A 22,924-nucleotide genomic window follows, 5' to 3' on the forward strand; every position below is an offset into this window, starting at 1 on the left:
GCAGATACATGGCAGCCAATAAGGCAGCTCTCCCTCCTGGACCACCCCCAGACCACTCCCTTCCATATATAAACCGAAGCCCAGCAGCCATTTTACATTCTGCCTGTGTGTGCTTGATGAGTTAGCATAGGGAGAGAGCTGTGCAGGGGTTTGAGGGACAGTTTAGGTAGCTTTGCTGACTAGTAATCTACTTTCTACTGCTCTGTATGTAGCTGCTGTGGGCAGCTGTCCTGCTGATCTCATCTGCTGTAACCCAATAGTCCTTGTAAGGACTGCTTTTATTTTCTGATTACTGTTACTCTTCTTTTCATTGTGTACTGCAGCTCCGTCTGTGTGTGTTGGAGACAGGTGTGCTGCTCATAGTAGTGCACTAAGCACCAACCACACATTCACATCATTTTTTTTTTATTTGTGTTTTTTTACTTTGCTACTGTAATTTATAGAGCCCAGTGCTATTAGTCTAGCTGTGTTGGGGACTGGTGTGCTGCTCCTAGTAGTTCACCCCCAGCACCAACCAGAGATCACTTTTTTTTTTATTATTCATTTTTTTTTTTTTTTAATTTAAGTTACTGTTCTTTAATGTGTCCAGTGCTGTTTGCTGTTATTCATAGTAGTGCCCCAAACACGTTACACATAGTAGTGCACCAAACACGTTACACATAGTAGTGCACCAAACACATTACACATAGTAGTGACATTGCATTGCAATAAAATCACCTGAGCGATGTTTTTCCACCAGCAATAATATATTCCGTATCCACTACTGCGGCGTTTTGTCTTTGCGTGTGAACCGGCCGTAACCTTTACACGACTTGATTGGCATGTAGACGCCGGACGTTTTAAAGCAGTTTATTACACAAGTTTATAAATGTAGTGTGATTTCTGCCCTTTACAGCACAAAACGCAACGCTGTGTCAACAACGTATTTTTCAGAGAAATTTTTGCCCTTGATCCCCCTCCTGCATGTCACTGTCCAGGTCGTGGCAGCCTTTAAACAACTTTAAAATAATTTTTCTGGCCAGAAATGACTTTTCTAGGTTTTAAAGTTCGCCTTCTCATTGAAGTCTATGGGGTTCGCAAAGTTCGCAAAAGTTCGCACTTTTTGGCGGAAGTTCGCAAACGGGTTTGCGAACTTTTTTTGTGAGGTTCGCTACATCCCTATTTTCATATAGGAAAACAACAAAGGACAAGAAGCCGTCCATTTTGGCTTGAACAACGGCAAATTTCCTTAAAGCAACACTGACACCTAATATACCTTTTTTTTTTTTTTTTTTAAATCTGCTATGTTGTTTGTAATGGTGGGAGCTTCTAAAATCCTAACAAAAAAATTCTCAAAGCTAAACCACCTTTCCATGCTCAGCTTCGGAAGAACTGCGATTAGATCGGTCATTGCCTCCACCGCTAATGACAAGCGGCGGAGGCAATGACAAAGTAGCCCTAGCACCTGCCTGGTGCCCCCCAATCGTTGCGCCCTAGGCAGCTGCCTCTTCTGCCTACCCCTAGTTCCGGCCCTCGCTGAACCCAAAAAAGTGGGTTCGGTGCATCCCTAATAGAAATGTACCCCTTCTGCCTTCTCTCTTGTCCAGTGATGAGAAAGATCAGCCAACAAGACTTGATTTATTGAGCTACTGCATCCGGTCCCCATTGACTTAGAACGACTGCTTCGAACCCCCAGTGGGTGGGGTTGATCAGTCTTACAGTTTTGTCTTGTGAGGCCGGTTTTATGTGTCTCTGTCACGAGATAAAGGGATTAGTGAGGAGCAAATTTCCGCATTTTGCCATTGGCGAATTGTTTTGCGAAAATTCGCCTCTGAAAAATGAATCGCGCATCAACAAAACGTTGCGGTTGGGCACGGTCATTTCAAAATGGGTGTGGTCACGTCAAAGAAGACGGTGCGTCAGAAATAGACGCGCACAACAAAAAAGTTGTGCAGCAAATGTGTTAATTCCCATGCCCCACCTAGTGGTAGATATGAAAATAGCACTCAACACCCAAGTCCGGCCATGGCTCCTCCAGTTAGACCAGTGGTTCCCAACCTTCCTAATGCCGCGATCCTTTAATACAGTTCCTCATGTTGTGGTGACCCCCAACCATAAAATTATTCCTAAGACCATCGGAAATATGTGTTTTCTGATGGTCAGGGGTCCTCAAACTTCTGAACCAAGGGGCCATATAACGGCCCCTCAGACAGTTGGGGGGCCAGACCGCCATCCCCCCCGGCGACAAACTCCTGCATTCTTTTCCAGCTATGGTTACGTCTCACGATACTTAGTCTCACTGCCAGCGCTCCATCCATCTGTCCGTCCACCCTCCCATCCTATTTGTTTCAGTTCCCCCTTGGTCTGCCGTCCATCTCCCTTACTTTCGCTGTCCGTCCTCCCTCTCAGGTCCCTCTCCCCGCTGAGTCCTCTCTCCCCGCTGCTGGGTAAATTCCCCTGGGGGGGCCGGATCCGCCCAGCGGGACGTAGTTTGGTGACCCCTGGTCTTGGGCGACCCCTGTGAAGGGTTGTTCCACCCCCAAAGGGGTCCCGACCCAACAGGTTGAGAACCGGTTGAGAGTTAGACTGAGTAGGAGAAACAATCAGAGCCTCCTCAGTGGTCCTTGTAGCCCCCCTCACTCTACTCACACTTCATTTTGTGCATCAGGAAGGGGGTCGGGTGGGCGGGTAGCTGGTGCAGAGAGAGCAATAGCACTCTTTTTTATTTAAAAATTGGGATTTAAGTTACTATTAGTAACATTTTGCCACTCGGCTTGCCTTACGGCACTATGCCCTCTGAAAACAATAGCTTATCTGAAAGCAGTAGCGTTGCAAAGTGCTGGCTATTTCTGTAATACAGGCACAATGACTTGAGCCGTCGCCTACACACCAACAGTACAACTGAAAAAAATACATTTATTGGTTCAAGAATAACATTATAAATAATAAAATGAATTATTTGCTATGTACAGAGTGTCATTTAGTAATGAAAGATTCTCCTACATGAGAAGTGTAGGAAATGGAAGTTTCCGGATATTTACACAAAACCATTGTGTGTTCAGCTGGTCTTTGTAACTAGGCTCGGGGTCAGTGGAGTTCTTACATCCAGTAGAATTGTCTGGTAAATAAGGCAAATCCAGGGGTTTGAAAGAAGTGCTTTTGCCTAATCTGCTCATTTGTTCCTTAATAACATAAATATAAATAAACACAAGATTGACAAGCCATAAAAATATGTACATAGCGCGCATGATGCCGGATATACACTGAATAAATATAGGAATGCTACTGGCTTACACCAACACAGAAGTGACAGATTGATATATGTCTATCCTTTCCTATACTGCCAAAGAGAAACCTAATATAGTTCAGATTTTTACAATCTAAGGTCCCTATCACATTCCCATCAGTCCCTGCCCCAGTGAGCTTACAATCTAATGTCCCTATCACATTCTCATCAGTCCCTGCCCCAGTGAGCTTACAATCTAAGGTGCCTATCCCATTCCCATCAGCCCCTGCCCCAGTGAGCTTACAATCTAAGGTCCCTATCACATTCCCATCAGTCCCTGCCCCAGTGAGCTTACAATCTAAGGTCCCTATCACATTCCCATCAGTCCCTGCCCCAGTGAGCTTACAATCTAAGGTCCCTATCACATTCCCATCAGTCCCTGCCCCAGTGAGCTTACAATCTAAGGTCCCTATCACATTCCCATCAGCCCCTGCCCCAGTGAGCTTACAATCTAAGGTCCCTATCACATTCCCATCAGCCCCTGCCCCAGTGAGCTTACAATCTAAGGTCCCTATCACATTCCCATCAGCCCCTGCCCCAGTGAGCTTACAATCTAAGGTCCCTATCACATTCCCATCAGTCCCTGCCCCAGTGAGCTTACAATCTAAGGTCCCTATCCCATTCCCATCAGTCCCTGCCCCAGTGAGCTTACAATCTAAGGTCCCTATCACATTCCCATCAGCCCCTGCCCCAGTGAGCTTACAATCTAAGGTCCCTATCACAGTCACACACACTAGGGGCAGTTTTATCAGAAGTCAATTTACCCGCCTGTATATTTTTGGACTAAAAGACAATTTGATACAATTTATTGTTATATATAAAAAGAAACTTGCTATTTCATTTATGATACACTTTAAGTATTATTATAAAAAAAACTTAATAAACACCTGAAAAACTTTCAAAACTCACAATTTCAGAAGAAGTCAGAAGAAAAAGTCAGAAGAATACAAATTCAATACAGTCAAGTTTTTTCATGGTTTAATTTTGATCTTTTCATATTTTTAAAAAAATAAGCAAAAATGTTGAGTTTATTATAATTGAGAAAAAAAATCTAAAAACTTTAAAATTCACCAATTTGAAAATTGCTCAATTAGTTTGTAAAAATTTTAAAATGTCAAAACTCTGTAGACCCATTGAAAGTAATAAGAATACAAAGTCAATACAGTGAAGTTTTTTTTTTCATTATTTGATTTCATATTTTTTTTTAAAAATAAGCAAAAATGTTGAGATTATTCGAATTGAAAGAAAAAATAGAAAAACTCTAAAATTCACAAATTTAAAAATTGCTCAATATGTTTTGTTTGTCAACATTTTCAAATTTCAAAGGTTTGTAGACCCATTGAAAGCCAGAAGAATACAAATTCAATACAGTCAAGTTTTTTTTCATGATTTAATTTTGACTTTTTCATATTTAATTTTTTTTTAAAAATAAGCAAATATGTTGAATTTATTAAAATCTAAAAGCTCTAAAATTCACAAATTTGAAAATTGCTCAATTCAAAAGTTGAAACGTGAATACGAATTGAATACAGTCAAGTTTTTTTCATAGTTTAATTTTTTGTTTTTCATATTTGATTTTTTTTTATGTTTATTTGAATCTAAAAATCTAAAAACTCTAAAATTCACAAATTTGAAAAGTTTTGTTTGTCAAAACTTTCAAATTTCAAACGTTTAGACCCTTGGAAAGTGAGAAGAACACAAATTCACTACAGCCAAGTTTTATTCAGGGTTTATTTTGAGTTTTTCATATTTCATTTTTTTTTTAAAAATTAGTAAAAATGTTGTTTATTTGAATTTTAAAAATCTAAAAACTCTAAAATGCACAAATTTGAGAATTGCTCAATAAGTTTCACTATAAATTCACTACAGCCAAGTTTTTTTCATGTTTTATTTTGAGTTTTTCATATTGAATTTTTTTTTAAAAATGAGCAAAAATTTTGTTTATTTGAATCTAAAAATCTAAAAACTCTAAAATTCACAAATTTGAAAATGTCTCAATAAGTTTTGTTTGTCAAAACTTTCAAATTTCAAAAGTTTAGACCCTTGGAAAGTGAGAAGAACACAAATTCACTACATCTCAAGGCAAAGGATCTCATACCTTGTTTTATCCGTTCCATTGTTGGAGCGTTTGCCGGCTGTGTTTGAGGAGTTACTGTTCCGTCGACAGAGGCTACATTATATCTCTCTGAGTGCTGTATGTAGGTTAGTTCTTTGCACGTCATTCCCTTGGGCGGTGAAATGTAGTTGTATAAATGTGTAGTGCTAGTAAACATCTCAAAGTGGAAAGACTTCTTTATCAATTTTGTGAATTTTAGAGTTTTTGTTTGTTTGTTTTTTAAATTTGAGGAGAATCAAAATTTGACCAAACTTAAATGTTTAAAAAAATTTGTTCTTGTTGAAACACAGAAGGGGCATATGCACACACCGTTCAACTAGCGCTCAGACAATATAACTACTGGGACACGATCAGTGTTTGTTGCCCTCTGCTCTTTGCCTACATTCTCCAAGTGCTGCAGATCCATGACTACTGCCTCCACTCCTACCAACAGCTGCTTATTCTAAGGCAGGGGTCCTCAAACTTTTCAAGCAAGGGGTCAGTTTATGGTCCCTCAGACTGTTGGGGGGGCCGGACTTTAGTCCTTCCCCCCGCTCCAGGTTCCTGCTGCGGGGTCAAACTATGGCCCACTCCTGCATCCTCTCTCTTCCAGCTCCCCCTCCCGCTCCCCGCTGCATCCTCTCTCTTCCAGCTTCCCCCACATCGTCCATCCTCCCTCTCCCACCTCCCCCCTCCCTTCCAGCTCCTTCCCGCTCCGTCTGTCTGTCCTCCCTCTCTCTCCCAGCCAGTGTCGGACTGGCCCACCAGGATACCAGGAAAACTCCCAGTGGTCCCAGGTGTAAGTGGGCCCTCCTGCTCCTGACCATTTGGCCTGTTTCATGGTCATTAATTCTGCATGGGAACAAAGAGTAGAAATAGATGGAAGAATAGAAGCTAGCATGTAAATAAAAGAGACTAGGAGAATAAAGAGGTTGGGTGAGGAAAGGAGGAAAAATAGTTTGGTAAGCGGGCCTGGGGTCTAAGGTTTTCTGGTGGGCCCCTGGGTCCCCAGTCCGACACTGCTCCCAGCTCCCCACTCTCCGTTGAGCCCACTCTCTTCAAGCACCACCACCCCCCCACTCCATCTCTCTGTCCTCCCTCTCCCATTTCCTCCCACTGCCCGCTGAGTCCTCCCTCTCCCATCTCCTCCCGCTGCCCGCTGAGTCCTCCCTCTCCCAGCTCCTCCCACTGCCCGCTGAGTCCTCCCTCTCCCAGCTCCTCCCACTGCCCGCTAAGTCCTCCCTCTCCCAGCTCCTCCCACTGCCCGCTAAGTCCTCCCTCTCCCAGCTCCTCCCACTGCCCGCTAAGTCCTCCCTCTCCCAGCTCCTCCCACTGCCTGCTGAGTCCTGCCTCTCCTAGTTCCTCCCACTGCCCGCTGAGTCCTCCCTCTCCCAGCTCCTCCCACTGCCCGCTGAGTCCTCCCTCTCCCAGCTCCTCCCACTGCCCACTGAGTCCTCCCTCTCCCAGCTCCTCTCGCTGCCCGCTGAGTCCTCCCTCTTCCAGCTCCCCCCGCTCTGTCCGTCCTCACTCTCCCAGCTCCCCCGTCCTGCTCCCCGATTTGTCCTCTCTCTCTCCGCTGCCAGGGGTAAAGACTCAGCGGGGACCAGGTAAATTACCCTGGGGGGGCCGGATCCAGCCCACGGACCATAGTTTGAGGATCCCTGTTCTAAGGGGTTGATTTACTAAAATTCATTTTTTTCTGGCCTTCAAAGTCTTATAAACTCGAGATGGTATAAATTCGAATTAAACTCGATCATTGTTGTATTTATAAAATATAAATAACGTAAAATCGTAAAATTCGAGTTTAAATGGAAGTTTGTTTCCATGAATCCTCTTTATTTTTCCCAAACAGGAATTTCTCCGCAGCCATTTTAAGAGCATTGGCATTCACTTTTAGAAAATAATAATGGGTTTAAATTCGACATGAAACTGGGTGAAATAGAAAACAATGATGGGATTAACTTCCCCTTGAAAATGTGTAAAAATAGAAAACAATGAGGGGATTAAGTTCTCTTTGAAACAATGTGTGAAAACAATGATGGGATTAACTTTCCCTTTGAAACTGGGTGAAAGAGAAAGCAATGAAGTGGTTAACTTCTCCTTGAAAATGTGTCAAGATCAGGCTGTGACTGATCAAGCCTGAATGGTACTCGATAGATCAAACCTGCCAATTAAAAAAAAAATACCATTGTAGTATCAAGACCTTGTAAAAATGTTACTTTATTGTTTCAATCGTTTAATTAGGAAAATTTTAGATTCTTATGTAGAGAAGGGTAATTAAAAAAGCAAAGATATGAAACATAATGGGGGTCATTTATCAACATTGGGCAAATTTGCCCCTGGGCAGTAACCCATGGAAACCAATCAAAATACTTCATTCATTGTTCCTCCTGTAGCTGGCTGGAAAAAGCTCATCACTGAAAATATAACATATTAACTGTATGTTTTGGAATCAATCCCACTTGATTTCCTGCTCCAGCTCCTCCTGTATGAGTTTGCAAATTTGTACAATGCAGGGGCTTACAGGTGTGTACAATGCTGGAGGTGACACGTGTGAGCACGTAGGAGCGTACAAGTGTGAACAATGCAGGAGCTTACCGGTGTGAACAATGACAGGTCTTACAGATGTGAACAACGTAGAAGTATACAGGTGTGAAAAATGCTGGATCTTACATATGTGAACAATGTCGAATCATGCAGGTGTGAACAACACTGGGGCATTCAGGTGTGAACAATCCATGATTTTTCAGTTGTTAACAATGCAGGAGCTTACAGTTGTGAACAATACTGGAGCTTACAGGTGTGTACAATACAGGAGCTCACTAATGTGAGCAATGCTGGAACTTAAAGATGTCAATAATACCAGAGCTTACAAATGTGAACAATACAGCTGCTTACAGATGTAAACAATGCTGGAACATACAGATGTGAACAATACAGAAGCTTACAGATGTCAATAATGCTGGAACTTACAGATGTCAATAATGCTGGAGCTTACAAATGTGAACATTACAGGAGCTTACAGATGTGAGCAATGCTGGAACTTGCAGATGTCAATAATACTGGAGCTTACAGATGTGAACAATGCTTGAACTTACAGATGTGAACACTGTTGGAGATTACAGATGTGAACAATACAGGAGCTTACAGTTGTGACCAATGCTGGGCCTTAAATATGTGAACAATGCTGGGACTTACAGATGCGAACAATGCTGGGGCTTACAGATGTGAGCACTGTTGGAGATTACAGATGTGAACAATACAGGAGCTTACAGTTGCGAACAATGCTGGGGCTTAAAGATGTGAACAATGGTGGGGCTTACAGGTGTGAACAATGATGGGGCTTATAGATGTGAACAATGCTGAAACTTGCAGATGTCAATAATACTGGAGCTTACAGATGTGAACAATACAGGAGATTACAGATGTGAACAATACAGGCGCTTACAATTGTGAACAATGCTGGGGCTTACAGATGTGAATAGTGATGTAGCTTACAGATATGAATGATGGTGGGGCTTACATATATGAACAACCCTGGGGCTTACAAATGTCAACAATACTGGAGATGCATGGACTTGTTTATTAAAAGACCTTTTCCGCACAAGATGTGGAGTAGTAGTAGTAGGAATATGGGAATCCTCAGTAGACATGTTAAATTAATACTATAACACTAATAATGATTGTGGAAATGTAAAATAGAAAACATTACAAAATATACATTTATATTTATGGATGGGTAATTATTACTTCTGCCTAGTGATACGATGTAATTACAAAGGTAAATGAGTGGTAATAAAGGGCAAGATAAGACAATCATTGTACACAAAGTGGGAAAGCTACAATGTAATAGTAACAGTAGTAATGTAATAGTAACAGCAGTAACGTAATAGTAACAGTAGTAACGTAATAGTAACAGTAGTAACGTAATAGTAACAGCAGTAACGTAATAGTAACAGCAGTAACGTAATAGTAACAGCAGTAGCGTAATAATAACAGCAGTAACGTAATAGTAACAGCAGTAACGTAATAGTAACAGCAGTAGCGTAATAGTAACAGCAGTAACGTAATAGTAACAGCAGTAACGTAATAGTAACAGTAGTAACGTAATAGTAACAGTAGTAACGTAATAGTAACAGTAGTAACGTAATAGTAACAGTAGTAACGTAATAGTAACAGTAGTAACGTAATAGTAACAGTAGTAACGTAATAGTAACAGTAGTAACGTAATAGTAACAGTAACGTAATAGTAACAGCAGTAACGTAATAGTAACAGCAGTAACGTAATAGTAACAGCAGTAACGTAATAGTAACAGCAGTAACGTAATAGTAACAGCAGTAACGTAATAGTAACAGCAGTAACGTAATAGTAACAGCAGTAACGTAATAGTAACAGCAGTAACGTAATAGTAACAGTAGTAACGTAATAGTAACAGTAGTAACGTAATAGTAACAATAGTAACGTAATAGTAACAGTAGTAACGTAATAGTAACAGTAGTAATGTAATAGTAACAGTAGTAACGTAATAGTAACAGTAGTAATGTAATAGTAACAGTAGTAACGTAATAGTAACAGTAGTAATGTAATAGTAACAGTAGTAATGTAATAGTAACAGTAGTAATGTAATAGTAACAGTAGTAATGTAATAGTAACAGTAGTAATGTAATAATAACAGCAGTAACGTAATAGTAACAGCAGTAACGTAATAGTAACAGTAGTAACGTAATAGTAACAGCAGTAACGTAATAGTAACAGCAGTAACGTAATAGTAACAGCAGTAACGTAATAGTAACAGCAGTAACGTAATAGTAACAATAGTAACGTAATAGTAACAGCAGTAACGTAATAGTAACAGCAGTAACGTAATAGTAACAGCAGTAACGTAATAGTAACAGCAGTAGTGTAATAGTAACAGCAGTAACGTAATAGTAACAGCAGTAGTGTAATAGTAACAGTAGTAACGTAATAGTAACAGTAGTAACGTGATAGTAACAGTAGTAACGTAATAGTAACAGTAGTAACATAATAGTAACAATAGTAACGTAATAGTAACAGTAGTAACGTAATAGTAACAGCAGTAACGTAATAGTAACAGCAGTAACGTAATAGTAACAGCAGTAACGTAATAGTAACAGCAGTAGTGTAATAGTAACAGCAGTAACGTAATAGTAACAGTAGTAACGTAATAGAAACAGTAGTAATGTAATAGTAACAGTAGTAACGTAATAGTAACAATAGTAACGTAATAGTAACAGTAGTAACGTAATAGTAACAGCAGTAACGTAATAGTAACAGCAGTAACGTAATAGTAACAGCAGTAGTATAATAGTAACAGCAGTAACGTAATAGTAACAGTAGTAACGTAATAGTAACAGTAGTAACGTAATAGTAACAGTAGTAACGTAATAGTAACAATAGTAACGTAATAGTAACAGCAGTAACGTAATAGTAACAGCAGTAACGTAATAGTAACAGTAGTAATGTAATAGTAACAGTAGTAACGTAATAGTAACAGTAGTAATGTAATAGTAACAGTAGTAATGTAATAGTAACAGCAGTAACGTAATAGTAACAGTAGTAACGTAATAGTAACAGTAGTAACGTAATAGTAACAGCAGTAACGTAATAGTAACAGCAGTAACGTAATAGTAACAATAGTAACGTAATAGTAACAGTAGTAACGTAATAGTAACAGCAGTAACGTAATAGTAACAGCAGTAACGTAATAGTAACAGCAGTAACGTAATAGTAACAGCAGTAGTGTAATAGTAACAGCAGTAACGTAATAGTAACAGCAGTAGTGTAATAGTAACAGTAGTAACGTAATAGTAACAGTAGTAACGTGATAGTAACAGTAGTAACGTAATAGTAACAGTAGTAACATAATAGTAACAATAGTAACGTAATAGTAACAGTAGTAACGTAATAGTAACAGTAGTAACGTAATAGTAACAGCAGTAACGTAATAGTAACAGCAGTAGTGTAATAGTAACAGCAGTAACGTAATAGTAACAGTAGTAACGTAATAGAAACAGTAGTAACGTAATAGTAACAGTAGTAACGTAATAGTAACAATAGTAACGTAATAGTAACAGTAGTAACGTAATAGTAACAGCAGTAACGTAATAGTAACAGCAGTAACGTAATAGTAACAGCAGTAACGTAATAGTAACAGCAGTAGTATAATAGTAACAGCAGTAACGTAATAGTAACAGTAGTAACGTAATAGTAACAGTAGTAACGTAATAGTAACAGTAGTAACGTAATAGTAACAATAGTAACGTAATAGTAACAGCAGTAACGTAATAGTAACAGCAGTAACGTAATAGTAACAGTAGTAACGTAATAGTAACAGTAGTAACGTAATAGTAACAGTAGTAACGTAATAGTAACAGTAGTAACGTAATAGTAACAATAGTAACGTAATAGTAACAGCAGTAACGTAATAGTAACAGTAGTAACGTAATAGTAACAGTCATTGTATCATTTATAAAATAAAAAAGTTAATAATGTTACTGCACCTTTAATGGGATGGGACTGTAGATTTGCAAATATCCAAAATGGTGGCCGAAACAGAGGTGAAACAGTGAAATCTTTGAACTCTAACTGCGAGAGATACGCTAAGGAGAAAAAGGAGTTAGAGATCAGGTAAGGGCAATGGAGGTCTTTCTAATGAAGAGGTTTAAAGTTTAACCCTTCCTTCTCCTTTAATAAATGTTGAAAATGGTGGAAAAATGTGGAAAACGTTGATAAATTATGCCCTTAGTTTCCACAAGATTCAGCAGGTTCAATACTGTTTTATACTTGAGTATAGCCAGGGTTGGACTGGGGGGTGCAGGGCCCACCGGGGCTACCCCCACCATCTATGTCCCCAGCCACGCTCTGTCCCCTGACGTGCCCCCCTAACACCCCGCAGGGGCCCCGTTTTTATTTTTTTGCCCAGCTTAAGCCTATAATGCACGGCTTTTGTATGGCACAGGTGCATGCAGCCAATGGGAACACTTAATGCTCTTAATCCTTTAGCCAATGACAGAAATGCAAATATTCACAATCAGGGTCTGGGTCAGCAGCAGAAAAACCAACAACTTAAAGCTTCAACTCAGCGCCCTTGGGCCCCTTCCTTGGGCAAACTGCCTGTGATGGTGCTGAAATGGCCGGGATTGTCATTTGTTTGCACTTCTGTTGTGGCAATTATGGGCAGCGCAACTGTCAGCAACTCCTATCTAAGTGTCAGCAATGGGGCAACAATAGCCAAAGCAGGTGCTGTGCTGGCCCTGTAACCTTGTTATGGGCTAAGGGGGCCCAGCCTGGAGGCCAGTTAGGGGCGGATTTGGGGTGAGTGCTTATTTGTGCCCTGGGTACCCCTGGAACTATAGCGGGGTGACTGTTACCCCAATGTTTCTATATATCTGTAACCTTGTTATGGGCTAAGGGGGCCCAGCCTGAAGGCCAGTTAGGGGGGGATTTGGGGTGAGTGCTTATTTGTGCCCTGGGTACCCCTGGAACTATAGCGGGGTGACTGTTACCCCAATGTTTCTATATATCTGTAACCTTGTTATGGGCTAAGGGGGCCCAGCCTGAAGGCCAGTTAGGGGGGGATTTGGGGTGAGTGCTTATTTGTGCCCTGGGTACCCCTGGAACTATAGCGGGGTGACTGTTACCCCAATGTTTCTATATATCTATAACCTTGTTATGGGCTAAGGGGGCCCAGCCTGAAGGCCAGTTAGGGGGGATTTGGGGTGAGTGCTTATTTGTGCCCTGGGTACCCCTGGAACTATAGCAGGGTGACTGTTACCCCAATGTTTCTATATATCTGTAACCTTGTTATGGGCTAAGGGGGCCCAGCCTGAAGGCCAGTTAGGGGGGGATTTGGGGTGAGTGCTTATTTGTGCCCTGGGTACCCCTGGAACTATAGCGGGGTGACTGTTACCCCAATGTTTCTATATATCTGTAACCTTGTTATGGGCTAAGGGGGCCCAGCCTGAAGGCCAGTTAGGGGGGGATTTGGGGTGAGTGCTTATTTGTGCCCTGGGTACCCCTGGAACTATAGCAGGGTGACTGTTACCCCAATGTTTCTATATATCTGTAACCTTGTTATGGGCTAAGGGGGCCCAGCCTGAAGGCCAGTTAGGGATTTAGTTAGGGGTAAATACTGATTAAACACTGCACCTTTAAGGGGGGCTTGACCTGAAAATGTCTGTCAATCATTGCTTTAGATCAACAGGATATTTTTCTAGCAAAAGGTTAGACCTGAGGGATGTGTCTTTTTTCAGCATCATCTACTCTCTATGGAACTATAATGACTTTGGTTTGCTCAGCATGAAAACCTGCGTAGAAGAGTATTTGTTTTTAAATAATGTCCCTTTTGGTGACAATGAATAGGCCTTCTCCTTTTCCAACCAGCTGTAGACTTTGATCTCTTTGTTGTTTTGCTCCCCATACTTGCTGCCTTTCCAAATATCCCAGCTGATGTAATACCCCACAGCAATGAGGCAAGGGCAGAATCACGAGGGGTGGGGAAATACCAGTCCTACAGGTGCAGTATAATAGACAAAATAGACCACAAGGACCAGTGCTCCCCTATGAATACAGTGCTCAGCAGCACTGTATTCATGAGATGTAGGCTGGGGAGGGCACGTTAGGGAGAGTCGGCACTTGCCCTGTACACAAATACTTCCTGAATGGGCAGTGATAGCATGATTTTGCCCACTTAGTTCACTAGCATTTGCATCCAAGGCTTTAGTAGATAAGGCCCCAGTTCTTTATAGATTCATCTTCTGGCCTTGTTATCCATATGGATGGAGAAATAACTTTATGTGCCGTACTCTGACTGCCCTACCCTGCCTGTGTGGGCCATACTCTGCCTGCCCTAACCTGCCTGTGTGTGCCAGAGTGCCATTGAGCCCTATGGGAGACTTTCCTTGGGCCGGGTTGGAGCTGCAGAGTGCCATTGAGCCCTATGGGAGACTTTCCTTGGGCCGGGTTGGAGCTGCAGAGTGCCATTGAGCCCTATGGGAGACTTTCCTTGGGCCGGGTTGGAGCTGCAGAGTGCCATTGAGCCCTATGGGAGACTTTCCTTGGGCCGGGTTGGAGCTGCAGAGTGCCATTGAGCCCTATGGGAGACATTCCTTGGGCCGGGTTGGAGCTGCAGAGTGCCATTGAGCCCTATGGGAGACTTTCCTTGGGCCGGGTTGGAGCTGCAGAGTGCCATTGAGCCCTATGGGAGACTTTCCTTGGGCCAGGTTGGAGCTGCAGAGTGCCATTGAGCCCTATGGGAGGCTTTCCTTGGGCCGGGTTGGAGCTGCAGAGTGCCATTGAGCCCTATGGGAGACTTTCCTTGGGCCGGGTTGGAGCTGCAGAGTGCCATTGAGCCCTATGGGAGACTTTCCTTGGGTCGGGTTGGAGCTGCAGAGTGCCATTGAGCCCAATGAGTGCATCAAGTTCAAGCCCTCCAAGTAAACCCGGCAGCTCCTCCTATGACTTCATGCCTCATTCCATGTTCGAGAATGCATGCAGTTACAGTTCTACAGTCTTACCGTGTTTGAGCCGCATCTGAACAGACTTGGATCAACAAGCGGTTTACTTTTACTGCCTGTTTCAATGGGATTCGAGGAAACGGTTCTGCTGGGCTGGCCTGTGCATACAGAGATGGCTGAGCAACAAGGATTTCACAAACAGTTTAGTTAAATTGCGCCTTGCCTTCTTTATTAGCGACGAGTGAATCTGTCCCGTTTCGCTTTGCCGAACAATAGTGGAAAATCCACGAAACGGTGAAAACATAGCGCGACAAAAAAAAAAAAAAATTGTGCAGTTGACAATTTTTTTTGACAAGGCGAATTTTCACGCCTGTTTCACAAAAAAATCCGTCGATGGCGAAACGCAGAAGTTCACCGCAAATCCATGCCTGGCAAATTATTCTGCCCATCATTAGTCTTTATATTAGATGGGTACATGCCATTATTATACTACATGGGTAATGACTAGTGATGGGGGAAATGTTTCGCCAGGCATGGATTTGCGGCGAATGTCAGCGTTTCGCCATTGGTGGATTTTTTCACGTCAAACGGATTGTTGCGGGCATCAAAAGAATTGGCGGGGGCCTCAAAAGTATTGTCGGGGGCGTCAAAAGTATTGTCGCGGGCGTCAAAAGAATTGGTGCGGGCATCAAAAGTATTGTTACGGGGCGTCAAAAGAATTGGTGCGGGTATCAAAGGGATTGTTGCAGGCGTCAAAAGGATTGTCGTGGGCGTCATAAGAATTGGTGCGGGAGTCAAAAGGATTGTCGCAGGCGTCAAAAGAATTGTTGCGGGCGTCAAAAGAATTATCATGGGCGTGAAAAGAATTGTTGCGGGAATCAAAAGAATTGTTGCGGGAATCAAAAGGATTGGCGCGGGCGTCAAAAGAATTGTTGCGGGCATAAAAGGATTGCCATGGGCGTGAAAAGAATTGGCGCGGGTGTCAAAAGGATTGTTGCGGCATCAAAAGGATTGTCATGGGCATGAAAAGAATTGGTGCGGGTGTCAAAAGGATTGTTGCGGCATCAAAAGGATTGTCATGGGCGTGAAAAGAATTGGCGCGGGAGTCAAAAGGATTGTTGCAGGCATCAAAAGGATTGTCATGGGCATGAAAAGAATTGGTGCGGGTGTCAAAAGGATTGTTGCGGCATCAAAAGGATTGTCATGGGCGTGAAAAGAATTGGCGCGGGTGTCAAAAGGATTGTTGCGGCATCAAAAGGATTGTCATGGGCGTGAAAAGAATTGGCGCGGGTGTCAAAAGGATTGTTGCGGCATCAAAAGGATTGTCATGGGCGTGAAAAGAATTGGCGCGGGTGTCAAAAGGATTGTTGCGGCATCAAAAGGATTGTCATGGGCGTGAAAAGAATTGGCGCGGGAGTCAAAAGGATTGTTGCGGCATCAAAAGGATTGTCATGGGCATGAAAAGAATTGGCGCGGGAGTCAAAAGGATTGTTGCGGCATCAAAAGGATTGTCATGGGCGTGAAAAGAATTGGCGCGGGAGTCAAAAGGATTGTTGCGGCATCAAAAGGATTGTCATGGGCATGAAAAGAATTGGCGCGGGTGTCAAAAGGATTGTTGCGGCATCAAAAGGATTGTCATGGGCATGAAAAGAATTGGCGCGGGAGTCAAAAGGATTGTTGCGGCATCAAAAGGATTGTCATGGGCATGAAAAGAATTGGCGCGGGTGTCAAAAGGATTGTTGCGGCATCAAAAGGATTGTCATGGGCGTGAAAAGAATTGGCGCGGGAGTCAAAAGGATTGTTGCGGCATCAAAAGGATTGTCATGGGCATGAAAAGAATTGGCGCGGGTGTCAAAAGGATTGTTGCGGCATCAAAAGGATTGTCATGGGCGTGAAAAGAATTGGCGCGGGAGTCAAAAGGATTGTTGCGGCATCAAAAGGATTGTCATGGGCATGAAAAGAATTGGCGCGGGAGTCAAAAGGATTGTTGCGGCATCAAAAGGATTGTCATGGGCATGAAAAGAATTGGCGCGGGTGTCAAAAGGATTGTTGCGGCATCAAAAGGATTGTCATGGGCGTGAAAAGAATTGGCGCGGGAGTCAAAAGGATTGTTGCGGCATCAAAAGGATTGTCATGGGCATGAAAAGAATTGGCGCGGGAGTCAAAAGGATTGTTGCGGCATCAAAAGGATTGTCATGGGCATGAAAAGAATTGGCGCGGGTGTCAAAAGGATTGTTGCGGCATCAAAAGGATTGTCATGGGCGTGAAAAGAATTGGCGCGGGAGTCAAAAGGATTGTTGCGGCATCAAAAGGATTGTCATGGGCGTGAAAAGAATTGGCGCGGGAGTCAAAATGATTGTTGCGGGCATCAAAAGGATTGTCATGGGCGTGAAAAGAATTGTTGCGGGCAACAATTTTCACCGTTGCGCTAATTTTTCAGCGAAACGGGACAGATTCGCTCATCACTAGTAATGACTTAATAATTAAATAATCACTTAGTAATTAATGTATCGCTATTAAGTAAAATATTCAGATTACCTCCATAAAATGAATAGTATTCAGACTGCCACTAAAATGAAGTCAAATATTTAGATTATCTCTATTAAATGAATCAAAAATTGTTCTGCTTTTTTTTAAATCTATAAATAGTGACGAGCGGATCGAAAAATCTGCAAAACGTTGAAAATGAAATAAAAGATTGTTGTGGGCGGTCAATTTTTTTGACGTGTGTAATCGTAATTTTTTTACGCCGAGAATCTCCCCACTCTCTAGTCATATCTGCATCCAGTAAAGTGGGTAACAACACTGAACCCCAATATCTACATTACCATACAGGTCTTGTATTATTTGGGCATAGACTTTATACCTGAACATTTAGCAAACAGAAGCCCTTGAGTATGAAGAAATTCCTCTTGCCCTCAGCAGGGGGCAGTGGAGCAACATGACTGCACCCAATAGCTCTAATTTCATAGGTAAAAAAAAATTGCAAGAAAAACTCATTTCAGTGATTTTTTGCCGTTTCGAGAATTTTTCAGTGAAGTGAAAAGGCAAAAATTTCACAAAATGTGTTTGTTGTGTGACTATTTTGTCATCCGTGTCTTTTTTTTTTTGTTGTGCGTGTCTTTCTTGGCCATGAAAATTGGTGCGGTTGCGGCAAAAAGACACGTGAAATTAAAAAAGACGACAAAATAGTCCCAAGAAAAACGCATTTCGCTGATTTTTTGCCGTTTGGAGATTTTTTTTGTCGTTTCATGAATTTTTCAGTGAAGCGAAACGGCAAAAATTCTACGAATCGCGTTTGTTGCGTGACTATTTTGTTGCCCATCTCTTTTTTGGTTGCTTCACCCAATTTGACACGGTGCATTGTCGTACTTCTGGTGCAAGTTTTTGAGCATTTTGCGCTCTTTTAGTTGACAGCTGTGGTAATTAAGAGTACAGGTATAGGACCCATTATCCAGAATGCTCGGTACCAAGGGTATTCTGAATAAGTCTACTAAGAAATCAATAAAACATTAATTAAACCCAATAGGGCTGTTCTGCCCCCAATAAGGGGTAATTATATCTTAGTTGGGATCAAGTACAGGTACTGTTTTATTATTACAGAGAAAAGGGAATCATTTAACCATTAAATAAACCCAATAGGGCTGTTCTGCCCCAATAAGGGGTAATTATATCTTAGTTGGGATCAAGTACAGGCACTGTTTTATTATTACAGAGAAAAGGGAATCATTTAACCATTTAATAAACCCAATAGGGCTGTTCTGCCCCCAATAAGGGGTAATTATATCTTAGTTGGGATCAAGTACAGGTACTGTTTTATTATTACAGAGAAAAGGGAATCATTTAACCATGAAATAAACCCAATAGGGCTGTTCTGCCCCCAATAAGGGGTAATTATATCTTAGTTGGGATCAAGTACAGGTACTGTTTTATTATTACAGAGAAAAGGAAATCATTTAACCATGAAATAAACCCAATAGGGCTGTTCTGCCCCCAGTAAGGGGTAATTATATCTTAGTTGGGATCAAGTACAGGTACTGTTTTATTATTACAGAGAAAAGGGAATCATTTAACCATGAAATAAACCCAATAGGGCTGTTCTGCCCCCAATAAGGGGTAATTATATCTTAGTTGGGATCAAGTACAGGCACTGTTTTATTACTACAGAGAAAAAGGAAATCAGTTTTAAAGTTCTGAATTGTTTGATTAAAATGGAGTCTACGGGAGAGAAACTATCAGACTGCAAAGCTTTGCTAAAGTTAGTGGTTTTAATGATGTTTCTAAAAAATCAGAGCTTTAATTTTACAGCAGGTTGTCTCCAACAAACCTTTATGTACCAAGATCAAACATCTTAAAAATGGAAGCCAGGGGTCTACTAAGCAGTTTGATGCCCAGTTTGTGTAGGTGTACCTAAGTATGTGGCATGCAGGGACCCTAAAATGAAAATGTGCGTATAAAGTTTTATATAGTTTTGGAAAGTACACATTCTGACGAATCCAAAATGGGTAAAGATGTCTTTCTACTCAAAACTATCAAACTGCAAAGCTTTGCTAATTTTATGACATTTCAACTGAAAATATTGCAATTTGGCACATTTATTTTGCACAATCTCTTACATACAAAGGGAAACACTCTATTCATGAACAACAAGGGTCTTCTGAACAGTTTGATGCCCAATATGCACAGATTTAACAAAGTATGTGGCTCAGGACCCCTAACATGAAAATAGCGCACATGAATTTTCTCGGCTGCCTGTGTATCATACACACCTAACGTTCAAGAATTGAATTGGGGGGGGGCACAGGGGCATGAATGGCGCATTCCAAACAGCAGACACACAGTGCCATTGCAGGACTGATTGGACAGCCCCTTGGCTTGGAATTTACTGCATGCTCTCTTGCATGAAAGGCAAGTGGATGGAACGGCACACCTTATTTGTTTTGTATCTGTCCTATTTTAAACTTTTTAAACAACCAAGTTCATGCATGGCTTGCAACAATGATCCTTCTGTTTCCTCTTAGTTGCTGCATTTTTTTACTATTTCAAAACATACACAGGACTAAAGCTGGTTATACAAAGATTGATAAAAGTTGCCCCTTGGCTCTCCAGACCCTTCCCTGAGCTGGAATTAGGGGTAGGTAGGTGCCTAGGGCACAGTTAGGGGCAGATAAGCCACCAAATCGGTGTGAAGGACCCATGGGTACTTCTTTTCTCCAAAACAGCTTGATAAGTAACAGGACAATTCTGAATATAAAGATGTTCCACCAACGTGTTGCTTCCTGGAACCATTACCGTATGCTTATAACGATGAGCAGAATTAAAGAGATGTATCCAAAATCTCAAAAGTCTTCAGACTTTTGGACACTTTTGATCCTGGTTGACCCGGTCCTTAGATTAGTTGAGGTATACATGATTAGTGTAATAGATGCCTGCTCAGTATGCCCAAGTATTTTTGTTGCACTTGGCAAAACAAACAAAGATGCTGAGTATACAGAGCTTTTATATACAGGGCATACAGAGCGGTCTATATTTATAGCACGTTGGTAAGGTGGGTATTTCTTTTCTCCAAAACAGCTTGATAAGTAAGAGGACAATTCTGAATGTAAAGATGTTCCACCAACGTGTTGCTTCCTGGAACCATTACCCTACGCTTATAACGATGAGCAGAATTAAACAGATGTAAAGCGTAAGACTTGTTGAAAGCTGGAATAGCTTTCCATATATCAAAGAACTTCATCCAGTCTATCGGATAGAATCGTCGAGGGTTTAAGAACGAGATGTTTCCACACTTGAGATCTTCGTCGCCCTTGAATGGAGGAATATCACAATAAAATTGCTTAAAGACTCTAGTGAAGAGGGCTGGTCCTTGATGCCCCCTAATTGCTCCATTATAATTCTTGACAAAGTCTTCCATGCATGTCCAAGTGAAGTCTCTATGAGAGTCAAAGCCAAAGACGCCATTGCTGGAGATCTGAGAGCTCTCGGCTACTAGGAAGTTTTCTACTGGAACAGGCCGTAATGATATAACATCAATGTCCATATAAAGGCCACCATATTTATACATCAGAGCCAACCTGGAGGCATCTGAGCTGACGTGGGTCCAGTGAACTTCTTTCTCAGGATTAACCTGCAAGTAAAATTAAAACATAGATTAAGGGAATACAAGTACAGGTATGGGATTCCTTATCCGGAAACCGATTATCAAGAAAGTTCCAAATTACGGAAAGGCCATCTCCCATAGACTCCAATATAAGCAAATAATTCTAATTTTTAAAACTGATTTCCTTTTTTCTGTGTAATAATAAAACAGTACCTGCACTTGATCCCAACTAAGATATAATTACCCCTTATTGGGGCAGAACAGCCCTATTGGGTTTATTTAATGGTTAAATGATTCCCTTTTCTCTGTAATAATAAAACAGTACCTGTACTTGATCCCAACTAAGATATAATTACCCCTTATTGGGGCAGAACAGCCCTATTGGGTTTATTTAATGGTTAAATGATTCCCTTTTCTCTGTAATAATAAAACAGTACCTGTACTTGATCCCAACTAAGATATAATTACCCCTTATTGGGGCAGAACAGCCCTATTGGGTTTATTCAATATTTAAATGATTTTTAGCAGACAAGTTATGGAGATCCAAATTACAGAAAGATCCCTTATCCGGAAAACCCCAGGTCCCAAGCATTCTGGATAACAGGTCCCATACTTGTACTATTCTATGATCTTTAGGGTTTTTATATTTTACAAAATTTAGAAGGTAAATCAGCTCTAGTTATGGGGTAAGAGTTAACATTATACAATTACATTATATGCCGAAGCAAATGGCTTATAACCAGTATCTAGATTATTATCATTCCCTATCAGTCCCTGCCCTATTGGAGTTTACAGTATTTAGACACTAGGGTCAATTCCATTGGGTACCAATATAGAAACCCTGTAACAATAATGATTCTCACTTGGAATTTCAGCAGTTATCTGGTTGCTAGGATTCAAATGACCTTAGTAACCAGGAAGTGGTTTGAATTAGAGACTGGAATATGAATAGCAGAGGGTCTGAATAGAAAGATAATTAATAAAAAACAATAACAAAATTGTACCATTACAGAGCAATAGGGTTTTTTTGGTTGCCAGGGTCAGGTTATTTCATTTTTCAGTGGAATTTCACTTGGAATTGCAGCAGTTATCTGGTTGCTAGGGTTCAAATGACCTTAGCAACCAGGAAGTGGTTTGACTTAGAGACTGGAATATGAATAATAGAGGGTTTGAATAGAAAGTTAATTAATAAAAATTAACAATAACAATAAAATTGTAGCGGGAAATATTTTTTTTTTTGGGTTGCCGGGGTCAGTGACCCCCATTTGAAAGTTGGAAAGAGTCAGAAGAAGAAGGGAAATAATGAAAAAGCTATAAAAAAAATAATTTCAAAATAATAAAAAAAAAATAATGAAGAAGTTGCTTAGAACTCCATAACATAATAAAAGTTAACACAAAGGTGAACCGCCCCTTTAAATGGTAGGATTTACAAAAATAAAACAAGCGCATGTACATACCTTCTGATACCAAGGCAGGAGGGGTGTATCGCTAAGCAAAAGCTCCATCCGGAGAGGGAAAAAGTAGATATTGTTATAAGGTGCAAGGGTTGGAAAACTGTTTCTTGCTCGGTTTTGTCCTTCTGCTGAGTTTATATCAGGTAACCCCTTCATGAAGAAAGCCACGGGCCTGTCGGGGTTAATACGGGCTGCCGACTCAACCGCACAGAGCACTAGGGAGGGGGGGTCCATCCGGTCTGTGGTCTCTATAAAGAAAATGCCATTTCCCGGGGATAAGACGTCGTCGAGAGTGAAGTTTGTAGGGTAGAAAAAAAACGGTATGTACTTGACAACCGTCTCCGTTTCATTGATCTCATAGACAAAGACAATAAGGGCCAGACACAGTAAAATTGCAAATATATTTACTTTTGTGGCCATGACTTGGGGGAATCACACTGGAAGAGAGAAGAAAAGAATACGATGAGAAAGTAATGCAACGACTTGTGATATTTATTTGTATTTATAAATATATAGGTGGTGCATTTGTCTTG

The 22,924-nt window shown here is 41.2% G+C and overlaps 1 protein-coding gene across 1 annotated transcript; it reads right to left on the minus strand.

Moving 5' to 3' along the window:
- Positions 1 to 19,797: 19,797 nt before the first annotated feature.
- LOC100497665 (alpha-1,4-N-acetylglucosaminyltransferase) lies at positions 19,798 to 22,811 on the minus strand. The gene is made up of 2 exons (XM_002941922.2): positions 22,395 to 22,811; positions 19,798 to 20,964 (listed from the first exon to the last, which is right to left on the minus strand). The coding sequence occupies exons 1-2, from the start codon at positions 22,809 to 22,811 to the stop codon at positions 20,368 to 20,370; spliced, it is 1,014 nt and encodes a 337-aa protein (XP_002941968.1). The 3' UTR covers positions 19,798 to 20,367.
- Between the last annotated feature and the right edge of the window lie 113 nt (positions 22,812 to 22,924).

This window comes from Xenopus tropicalis, chromosome 8, assembly GCF_000004195.4.
Source record: "Xenopus tropicalis strain Nigerian chromosome 8, UCB_Xtro_10.0, whole genome shotgun sequence".
NCBI lineage: Eukaryota > Metazoa > Chordata > Amphibia > Anura > Pipidae > Xenopus > Xenopus tropicalis.

Bases quoted from the DNA above. Each gene is read 5' to 3' on its own strand.
- LOC100497665 (XM_002941922.2), bottom strand. From the start codon at position 22,811: ATGGCCACAAAAGTAAATATATTTGCAATTTTACTGTGTCTGGCCCTT. The intron at 20,965-22,394 runs GTATGTACATGC...TTTTACTTGCAG, and splicing joins TCCTGCCTTGGTATCAGAAG to GTTAATCCTGAGAAAGAAGT.